At 40.5% G+C, this 11,815-nt stretch overlaps 1 protein-coding gene across 1 annotated transcript; it reads left to right on the top strand.

Annotated features, from left to right (window-relative positions):
• Window positions 1–3,964: 3,964 nt before the first annotated feature.
• On the top strand, window positions 3,965–8,579 carry sob (sister of odd and bowl). The gene is made up of 2 exons (XM_014243650.3): window positions 3,965–7,254; window positions 7,396–8,579. The coding sequence occupies exons 1-2, from the start codon at window positions 5,429–5,431 to the stop codon at window positions 7,874–7,876; spliced, it is 2,307 nt and encodes a 768-aa protein (XP_014099125.2). The 5' UTR covers window positions 3,965–5,428; the 3' UTR covers window positions 7,877–8,579.
• The last annotated feature ends 3,236 nt before the right edge of the window (window positions 8,580–11,815 follow it).

Below are 11,815 nucleotides of genomic sequence, written 5' to 3'. Positions count from 1 at the left end.
ATGCCAACCAATTGCAGGCATCAAAAGTAAAATTATGAAAGAATGCCAAAAACAGCGAGACGTTTCGCAAAACGAAATTAAGTTGAATTGCAGCCCAACCGATAACCGACTACCGACAGCCACTGGTTACTCTGGCTGTATGAGCGCTTGCCAGCAATTAAAAGTTGATCCAGAGTTTATAACCGTAATAAGTGTGCACATGCAATCCATTTACATATGCGCATGAGTATAATGATCCAAATAAGTTATTAACGCGTTCGCCTAATTACAACTTTTAGTGAATTAAGGATGATAAGAGGAATTGAAATATATTCGGAGAATTGTATACACACTCATATCTGAGATCGTACAAAAAGATGGCAAAGTGCCCTTTTTAAAAAAAAAAATACATACCTACATAATATATGTATATGGAAGGTAGGGTTAGCCTGAGGGTAAAATTTGTAGATTATAAAAAAAAAGAAATTTTTTGGAATACAAATTTTTTTTGCGTAAACAATTTTTGATAAGTGTTCTAGAAGCTGTGTAGAGTCCTCTTTCCGGCCAATTAAAAGTTATCAACTTAAAAAAATTGTTTGTGGTCATTATTGGAGTTTTAAAAACGTCTTAAACGACAACATGCTTTCCTTAAGCGTTAAATAAATGTTGAGTCAAAAACCGTCAAATTGAGTAATTTTTATAAAAATGTGAAGAGTTTAAAACAAAAAAAATGTTTAACTTGAAATTTACTCTAAAAGATGTTAAATTTTTTTTCTAAAAATTTTATTTTTTTATAATCTACAAATTTTACCCTCAGGCTAAAAAAAATTTTTTTTCGCTCCACCCTAATGGAATGGCTAGATACTTAAAGGTATATCGAAAAGGGCTGGACGTGGTGGACTATAGTTTAGAAAGGTAAGCAGCCAAAAATGCTTGGCTACGGTCAGATTTATATGAACACTATGAAGCAGTAAGAGCTTAAGGAAGTAAACATTTTGAAATTACTATTCATTTTTAAGCAGCTTCTTTATAAACGTCTGGAAATATATCTATATGCACTACATCGCTTCGCTTTCACTCAATGCAGACTTAAGAAAATTTACAGACTAACCAAGCAATTTTCCTGACAGTAACTACATACAATCTCTTTCTCGCTCTGATATGTACCATGCCAACAGTTTTCGGTGTTCAGAGAAATTTTCAGAATCCCAATTTTGATGCAACATCACATTGTATAACATTTTCTACTATAAAAAATAGGGCAAAATAGACCATAGGTCGCGATGCATACCTCTATTCATTCTATCTACTAAAAAAATATATATTATTAAATTTTAGTAATGATTGTATTTTCATCATTGTATAATACTAAGTACCTTGCAAAACTTTGAGTACTTTTCAGATCTGCATTCCATTGCGACACTTTCAGAGAAAGTTAGATAACGCATGCCAAGACATCCATAAACTTTCACTAATTATTATTTATCTTATCACTATGGTTGTTTCAAATAGTTCTACTCAGGTTATCGAAACATTTAAAGTACGTGTTTTAGTTAATGGATATGCCATGGGGGGCTTAGCGGTAACCACAGATTGTTATCGCTCCATTTTTATCGGCTAAAGAACTTGCAGACGCTAATAAAGATTATGTGGAATATACGGCAACACGTCGAACAGAGAGTATAATAATATTGCGTGCAACATCATAAAATAATCGAGAAAAGTATAGAGGATTTAATATACTTATATAAAATATCTAAGTAAAAAACATAAGGAATACGGTTTAATAAAATGTACAATTACATTTTTTGAAAGTCAAAAGGCTCGTAATATTTCATACTTTTTAAATTCACTCAGTTTGTGAGACTATTTAATGATTATTTCCACCCGAATTTACCTATATTATATATTTTTCACACATTATACTTCTACAGTATTTTTATATGCAAAAATCTATAACATCCCTTGAAGGGTGGCTTGTATTGAAGAATTCCGATCTATATTGAATAGTTTAGGTTAGTTTAGGTAAATAGGCTGATTTCTCGTGAAGCCACGAATAGTCTCAATTGGACTGGTAGAGACGCTTGTCCGTTTCGATGCCCAGAATTCCTAGTTACGAATCAAAAAGACTATCGCATATCGACAAAACGCCTATAACCTGCCACAAATGGCTTAAGGCGACTAGTATAAATTTCAGCTAATTCTTCCTCATTGCAAGTTGCGTCACCCAAAATCTTTAACCTCACCGCGTGAGTGCCAATGGAACAGTATCCAGTGAGGACGCCTATCAGTGCGGCAATGTAAGCCTTGCTAAGAGCTAACAGTTCAATATATGGACCTTTTACGTTCCACTCTTTTCCAAAAGGCTGTTGACCAACGCTTGCTGAACTCGCGCGAAGCCCATAGATCCAGCGCTCGAGTGCACAAAGACAGAGTAAGCCCTGCTCGTTCCCATTCTGTGGAAATTTAAAAGCATTTTATTGCCAGCTCATCGGCTTTACAATTTCCGACGATTCCGCTGCGTTCAGATAGCCAGTCAAATTGGAATATGGAAGTAGCTTGATGCTACTGCTAGTGAGGTTATGCACTTCTTGACTAGCTTTGAGCTCACGGCCCATCTACAAGTATATTGGATTCAAAAGCAACAAAAATTTGTAAATTCTTGTTGGCAAAAGTTTTTAGGTCTTTAAGTTTCTTGGGTTGTTTCTCTCTTTAAAACTTTTTTGATGCCAACAGTTCGTGAAGTACTTTTTACAAATTAATGAAACAAATAAAAAACTATTACTAAACTTATAATTAATATATTGCTTAGTTATGGCAATTAAATAAATTTTCTATAAAATACGATCGTTCTTGACGAAATAGACTAAAATGTTGTTGTAAATTTATTGCAACGCATGTTGTTAAGACTACAGTATAGCAAATTGAAATCACATGTCTGCACAATTCGTCGCAATAACGAACGAGATTTCTTTCGTGGCGAACAAAAGCTTACTAATTTCTTTTATAAATTTATAAAATTCACCCAAATCTCATAAAAAGCGTGTTAGGCCTTTATTCGAAGGTGTTATTTTATCATTAATTTCATTAAATTACAAACATACATACATATGTATATAAATATTTATAAGCTGTTGTCTTTCTCATTTAAATATCAAGAGAATTCGATCGTCGTTGCTGGTTTGTTGTGTATAAATAACTACACCCACGCGAGTTTACAACTCGTTTGCATTCCCATTGATCGCTACATTAAAGCCTGGATTTCGCCACTCAGCCAGCTAGCCAGTCAGCCAACGAACGAACCACCCATTAAGCGGCGGCAAGCGTGCGTTGGCAATCAGTTAACGCCGGTCCAAGCTAACTCGTTCTGCGGGTTGCAACTATTTAATCTCAACGTGTCTTAACATTTGTCGGAGCAAAAAGTGTTTGAGAGAGCAAACCCGTTAAGAGGCAGCAAAAGAAAAAGATCGCCAAGAAACTGGTTATTCATTTGTGTACGAGTGGAAGTATACGCGCTGCAAGCGTGTGTGAACGAGCAATTTAATACGCACACATTCAAAGACAAGAAATCACCACCACCTTGACTAGGTGAAATCATGCGCTCTTTAGAAGAGTGTTTCGACTCAGTTTGCGATCTCACACATGCACTTGCACTTACACAAACGCACACATACAGCGCTGTCGACTGATCGTAGTTGGATTTTTTATATATGAACATGTATATGTTTATGTGTGCGCGCGTCGGCATAGGTGTGCGACGCTGCTCTTCAGTATATGCGCTTGCGTTTATATGGGTGCTGAGGTGAGTGCGCTGAGCAAATGAGTGAGTAGCGATGCGCGTTGCCTCGGCTGGCAGGTTTGTCTACATTGAATATGTGTGTGTGCGATTGTTTGTGCAGCGCGCCGGTTTTGGTTTCTCTGCTTGTTGCACAGGAGGTCCGCGTCAAACCAGCGACGCAATGGACTTTTAGTTGTTCCGTGGACTTGCCCAACATTGTGCGCGCCTTAACGCGAAGCCACGTTACGCGCACGTCATACGCTTACTCATCACTTCTGAAAGCACAGAGCAGCGACAGCGGTGCAGCTGTTTCCTATTGTATTTGTTTTTGTTTTGTGCGCGTGTTTTTTTATAATTTTTTTTTTTGTTGATAGCGTTCTCGATAATTTTGCATTCGGGCGCCTTATCGCAAGAAGGCAGTGTCGACAGTCGTCAGCCACACAGCGTCAGAGCGTCACAGCTGTAACGAAACCAACAATTAACCACCCTTCAAGAGTTTTGAGATTGTGTGAGCAGGAAGGTAGATAGAAAAGGAAACTATAGTTTAACAACAACAACAAAAACTACAACATTTTCCTAAAAACATTTCACTAGCAATTGCATAAGACATATTATTTGCGTTGCTTGTGTTTTTGTTGTATTTGCTTATTTGCTTTGAACTGCTTCAATTGTGTGTTGTTGACGCAGCTCGTGGCTCGTGTTAATTACATACATTGGAAACACGCGCTCAAGTGCCTAAACCAACAAAGTGCGTGTGGTCCGAATCGTCGCTTGTTGCACTCGTGTGACCTTTGTCATTCGACGGGAGAAACAGTTTGCGCCCAATTGCCAGTTAATTGTCGACGCGGCGCCGCCTCATCAGCCGCGACTTAAGTCCAAGCAGCTACACGAAGCTTGTTAGCGCGCCGCCAGGATTTTGATGTGTGATCTATTGGCGTTTCTGTTGTTTCCGCGTGAGACCGCAAACGACCAATTATTTCAGTGACCACAAGTTTATGGAACGATTGGAGGCGCACACACAGATGCAGCTGGAAGTAAAAAAGACAATTATTTCAAAAACAACAACAAACAGGCGCACAAACATTCTTGCAACAAAAACAACAAATACTTTGCAGCGCTCAACCTCATTGTTGTTGTCGATCAATTTGTCTGTTAATACGCCAGCGGTTTTTGCTTGCTTTTAGCTCTGCGGTTGCAATAGTGTCTTGCTACTTTCTTGTTGTTTCTGTACGAACGTCAAATTCGATTTTTATGACTTTTTGAGCGCGTGACTAAGCGGTGATTTATGGTGGCGTGTTGTTTTTAATATTCATACACTCTTCGTGGCACTCACAAGCGAACGCAGCAGCATGCCAGTGAAGCAGTAATAATAAGAAGAAGAAGCAGAAGAGCTACAACACTAACAACAGCACGAACACTCTCTACCCAAAGTTTAACGGCTAAAAGAACGAAGCGCTAGTGGTAAAAGTCATATTAACAACAACAACAACTACTACTACAGCTATCACAACAACTGCCACATCATCGATAGCCAGCAGCAAGCAGGTCGTTAGCTTGCGTAGGTGCGCTTGCGCAGCAACTAGCAATCACTAAGCATCCACGGAGACAGGCAGCCAGCGAGTTAAGCAAGAGTTCGCTGTATATTGGGCGATATCCTGCTGCGCATGCGCGATGGACTCCTCCATAAGCCCGAATGCCGCTGGCAACAGTGTGCAACAACAACAACTACAAAACCGTGTTAAACAGCAACTGCATTTGAAGCAGCAGCAGCAACAGCAACAACAACATGCACAGCTGAGACAGCAGTCACAACAGCAATCACAGGCACAGCTAGGCATGCAACAGGGTCAGCAACAGAAATTACCACAACAACAACAATTGCAGAAGTTTAAACAGCAAATGCAAACACAGCGCCTACAGCAGCAACAACAACAACAACATACCCAATCACAACAGAGACATGTGCATGTGCAATCATCAACGGTACAATTTCCAGCGACAATAACAACAACAAGAACAGCCAATGCTGTTGCCACAGCCGCCGCCTTGACCACTTTGATTAAGGAGGAACTGTGCGCCGCCGAGCTGCATGCCACTTCCGTTGCAGCTGCACTTGAGCAGCAACAACAGAGCAACAGTAACAAGAATGTGCAGAGCGCCAATAACAACAACAATAATAGCATTGCCGCTAGTAGAGCACATATACAGAAAACGAACTCTGCCCCGACCTGTTCCACCTCCGCAACGATTTCTCCCCCAACCGTGGCCGCCATGGCATTGGCATTGGCAAAAGATGGAAATAGCGGCGGCAACGATGCGCAGCTGCAGGGCAATCACGGCCTCAGCATGAGTACGCCATCCACCCAACAAGCGTCAACACTGCCGCTGATTAAGTGTGACAGTGGCAACAATGGTAGCAATCACAACAACAACAACAACAATGTCAATAACAGTGCCAATAATGTCGGCAACAACAGCAACGCAACAACGTTGGCAAACGTCTCAACTACGAATGACCTCGCCGCCGCGGCCGCAGTTGTGCTCTCCTTACAGGGCACCATGGTCAGCAGCCTACAGCAGGCCGCACTCCTACCCGTCAATTCACCAGCTGCAGCGGCGCTCAATCTGCAAGCGTTGGAATCGTACTTGGCACTACAACGAATTACCGGCAAATCGGACGTCTTTCGCTTCAATACCATAACCGCCAACAACAACAACAGCAGTGATGGTAGCGGCGATGGTGAAACAAGTGCCAGCTGCACCACCAGTGGCATCAATACGGAAGAAACTAGCAATAACAGCTATAACCTTACAACAACAGCAACAAATGCGGCGCCAGCGCAACAACAACAACAACAAGAGTTACAAGCTGTGGACATAGCCAAAACGCAACGCAACGCCAACGCGGCAAATACTATACAGACGCTGTTGCAAGATGCGGGCGCTACCGGCACTGACCTCTCCACCAGTGACCTCGGTGATTGTGACCTGCCGTTGCTGGACGGCGAAGAGGGACTGTCGTTTGAGGCTGCTGAACTCGAGAGTAGCTACAACAACTTCATATTCAACACTAACGCATTCAATTGTCTTAACCAGCAACAACAACAACAGCAGCTGAACACACAGCAACAACAACAGCAATCCTTATCTGCTGATATCGAATCGATTTCATCACTACAAGCCACCATGTTCCAAGACAAGCTGAACCACCAGCAGCTGGTCATAAATGAAGGTGCCGCTGCTAGCGCTCTGAATGAGGCGAACGCGCTGAATGCTAGTAGTGGTGGTGCGGGCGTTGCGGGCGGTACAGCTGTTGCTACCGCCACTGCCAATACACAGCGCGCCAAGAAACAGTTCATTTGCAAATTCTGTAATCGTCAGTTCACTAAGTCCTACAATCTACTCATACACGAGCGCACGCACACCGACGAACGGCCCTACTCGTGCGATATCTGCGGCAAAGCATTCCGTCGGCAAGATCACCTCAGAGATCACAGGTAGGCAGAGTTCTGCGTTTACTGACACAAAAAATTTTATTTCGTATATTTAATTAAACCTTTACGTTAAATAATAAACACACTTTCCATATAATAACAATTGCAATTTCTATTCCTTTCATCCTTAATCTCACCCCTCAGATACATTCACTCAAAGGAGAAACCCTTCAAATGCGCTGAGTGCGGCAAAGGCTTCTGCCAATCGCGCACCCTCGCCGTGCATAAAATTCTACACATGGAGGAGTCGCCACACAAATGTCCGGTCTGCAATCGCTCCTTCAATCAGCGTTCAAACCTAAAGACTCATTTACTCACTCACACCGATATCAAGCCATATAACTGCAGTTCCTGTGGCAAGGTCTTCCGACGTAACTGCGATTTACGGCGCCACAGTCTAACGCATAACCTAGCCGGCATGACAGGCAGTGGCTTGGGTCCCGGCAACGAGCATCTGCTCTCACTACCCGTTAGCGCTGCGGACATTTTCCAAACCACGACTGCCGGCAACGGCGGATCCATATCGACGACACGTAATTTGGACGCGAAGACGGTCACACTGTTGCCCGCTTGTACCAAAGTCGGTAATACGTCGTCTATCGATTTGATTGCGGTGACTGATTAAGTGACTGATTAGCTTCTCAAGCAAGCAGAGCACAAAACATTTGGCCTTACATTTGTGATCTACACTATACTACGCAGGACTCTGATTCGTTTGCATTAATTCGTGCGTGTGAAAAGATGAAACTCAGTTCTAAGTACAGCGGTTATTATTAAGTCCAAGCGCACATTTTGATTTACATTTAAATTACATAGTTGTCTTAAGCACATTTTTTGCGTACTTATCTATATAGGTATATATGGTACATATATATTATATATACTGGATATAACTAGTTTAATTTTAAGTCTCATACGTTTATTAGGCTTCCAAACAATCTTATCGTTTCAAACGTTCGACACATTAGGCTAGTGCAAATAGGTGAGCGCTCTCAGCAGCGCTTCATATATGACAATACACACACACACTTATACATAGCTATACTTGCAAAGGCATAATTAAAATGAAATAAAATGAGCTTAGCATAGCGTCCATATACATTAAGTAAACTAGCAAAGTAAGTTTAAGTTAAAATTTTTTTATTTTGCTCTTTCAACTTTAAGGATATCGCAAATACTAACTAAACATACAATAATATAAAAACACATAAATTAAATTTTTTTAGTATTTTGGTATAAGTATTCCGGAATTTACTATCTGTGAAGTTGCATTATCTGTTCGATTTCGTGTATTTGAATAAAAATCTAACTTCACACATTGACTTGAACGCCCTTGAATTTTCATTTACTCATTTGGTTTTCTCGTTACTACTCGTGCGTATGTATATACAAACATAGGTGCGCTCGTAGTATATAAATAGCTACCTTTTTTAATGGGGCAGTAACTATGGGTTCGCATTAATATGTATAGATTATGCCTACATACCTTCAGTTACTTAGATACATGAGTACATATATATATATATACGACATATATATAATATATAAGTATGTGCTTTGGTTAAGCTGCTTGAATGCGTTCGCTTATCAGTTGACGAGCGAATGAGTTGATTTAGATATGCCGACAAAATGTTTGACATTCGACGGTAAACAATAGTTTCTACTAGAATTTACGCTGAAACTTGTCGTGTTTATGGGAATATTTTCCAGCACTCGATTAGCTATTTGCTTTCGTTTAATAAACGCAAATAAATATTTACAAAGATTAAAACGAAATTAGTTTCGGTGAAATGCACTCATATGCACTCGTCTGTATGTTTGTGTGCTTGTAAATCAACGGCACGTGTGATACCACCAATAGCTTCGGCTTAATTATATGAGTGTGATAGGTAAATATATAAATTTATAGAACTATGAAGTCGTGGCTGTAAATACCACGCAATGCAATTTAGTTTATAACTTGTCATTTCTTTAACCCTTGTGTGGCCGAGTTGCCTTAATACTACTCTATAGTAATCATTTGTGTGAACATACCTTTTCCAATGACTATTATTTGAATATGATGTGGTGGTGACTGGTGTAAAATGATTTCAACACATTTGCATGAAAGCAGCCGAAAAATAGCAATATATTTCGAGTGCTGACATAAAGTTAGAGTTGCACTGAATGTTATTGGATAATGTTATTAAACAGTTCCTTAAGGCGGTGCTGATTGTCGGTGGTTCTTTCGCTCGAAATTAAGCACTGTACTCACTCACTTCGAGAAAGGTCTAAATCGTGTGCCAAGTGTAATTTTCTGCTGGATGATTTTTATGTATCGGTTAACATCTAAATATGTTTCGTTCGGAATTTTTCTCTGAGCACATTGTGGTTTAGTACCAAATAGCTTGTCATTGGCACAAAGCGCTTTGTCGACATGTAAGGGTCTATTTATCCAGTTCATAGGACTTTTGGGTACCACAACGAACCGACGTTTAAGCTATTCAAGTGTGATCTTTCTTAGGATCGACCCTCTAACCTAACCAAATAGCTGAAATCGGCCCTACCACTTTCTTACCATGTACACAATTTTAAAATTTGAACTCTCTGGTTATCTTTACGTTCTATATAAAACTTTATTGTTGTTGTAGCAGCAAAAGGTATTCACTAAATTATACTGTGGAAGGCTGTCAGGGTTATAATCTAAATAAAAATCTGGGTCCGTTCCGGTTTCCTAGACCCGACTGCCGTTGCTTTCTAAGGTCACATTTTGTGTTATTCATTGTTTACAAGCCTCTTAATTTTTCAAATTTGCGAAAGTAAGATTTCGCTCGAATTTAGCTTTCTCACTTATAAAGCATATCCCCAATTCGCTCGAAATAAACTAAGCTCATAATAAAGTGCTCACTAACCGCTAAAAATAAGTAACATTATTGAGATTTATTAAGCTGACACACTACAATAACAAGGATTTAACAAATAAATTTCCAAGAACACAAAGTTTTTATTAACCTTAAATTTGCATAAAAAACAAAAATTCCAAGGGCACACAGCTTGCTTCAATCCTTGGACACATAACAGACATTTGCTGTCGATATTTGTAATATGTACTTAGGGGCAATGTCAACACTTAAAACTCAATTAACGTAATCTCATTAACCACCAACGAAATGAAGGTGAAATCTCATACAAACATACTAACATAATAGGTATATCAAATGCCCACGTGAGTGTGTAAAAAGATGAATATGACTATAAGCACGCATAAAACTATTTGTGGGGGCGCTGAAGATCAAAGGCGTCGCCATAAGGTAATGGTGCAATTGGGAATTTATTGGTTATGTTGATCCACTTCAGCTCACGTCTCATTCATATCTCTTTTATCAGATTAGCCGCCATCACATATAATTTGCCACGACTAAGGCGACTGCGCCGCCGCTGTGCGAATCGCTGCCAGCGACGCCGTTTGCGCTGTAATTTCCGACAACGGCGATCTTGTCTATATGACATTAATGACAAATTGCCGGCACAAATGCCTTTGAAGTTTGATTGTTCAACACCTAATCAAACGGGCTGCTTGTTTGCTTACCAATATGCCGCATAGCACCGCCACAACTCGATTACCCCGCTCGACCATGCAACTAGGCGAAATGCCGCACCTAACTACAACGTTGAAAGCGAAAGCAGCGCAGCCGTTGGGGCTAGATCCCAGCGCTGCGCATACCAACAACAGTGGTAAGGGCGCGTGCGTGTGTATGTGTGTATGTCGTTCGTTGCTGCGCCGTGCGTGTCCCTTGGTCGTCATGTGTCAATTACAATTGACATTTGCCGTTGACAGCGGTTAACGCGTTGCCCAAACACCAGCGCCGCGACGGTTTCTGTTGGCTGGCATTGGTGTTATCAACGCTCGCGGGCAATAATCGGGCGAGATAAGCTGCCGCGCTATCTTATTAGCGCTTGTTTAATGCTTGCGCTTAGCACTGTTGTTGTTGCTGTTGCCGTTTTGGGTTTTTTCAGTTCGCTATTTATAATGTACATATACGCTTTGCCTTTGTCGCCTTGCTGTTGCAATTGCTGTCATTGGATTGTTTACATTTGCGCGTGCAATAAAACGCCACAACACATAACTTTAACCGCCGCAATGACTCTTGTTGCCATTGCACGTTTCTACAGCACAGCTGAAGGCCACAGCGTTGCCACTTGGTTTTATATATGGTTTTGCAACTATTTAGGTATGTAAGATAAGTAGAAGTTTATTTCTAGGATGCGTTCCATGAAGTAGATATATTATAGGTACTTTCCTTACTGCCGCAACACACTGCTCATTTCGCGCTGCGGTTCATCTATCGCTCACTCGCCTAGAAATTATTCGCACAGCTCTTACACTAACACATACAAAACAAAATGCATTTACTCATATTTATATAGATAGCTCTATTTTATGTACGCGCCGAGCGTTTATAAGGCGTAGCGAATTCACAAAATTGAGACGTATGTCTTTGCTTAGCTCAACTCAGTCAGCTTACAACTTAGCACATACTAAGTAAATTTTTCCTAAGAATATACATAAATGGAGCTTTGTGTA

Source organism: Bactrocera oleae, chromosome 3 (assembly GCF_042242935.1).
Source record: "Bactrocera oleae isolate idBacOlea1 chromosome 3, idBacOlea1, whole genome shotgun sequence".
In the NCBI taxonomy this organism is placed as follows: domain Eukaryota; kingdom Metazoa; phylum Arthropoda; class Insecta; order Diptera; family Tephritidae; genus Bactrocera; species Bactrocera oleae.
Note: the sequence above shows the minus strand (reverse complement) of the source record. Positions and strands in the feature narration are given on the sequence as shown.

Excerpts from the sequence above, each read along its gene's own strand:
- sob (XM_014243650.3), top strand. The coding sequence starts at position 5,429 with ATGGACTCCTCCATAAGCCCGAATGCCGCTGGCAACAGTGTGCAACAA. Across the intron at positions 7,255-7,395 it reads GATCACCTCAGAGATCACAG|ATACATTCACTCAAAGGAGA; the intron begins GTAGGCAGAGTT and ends CTCACCCCTCAG.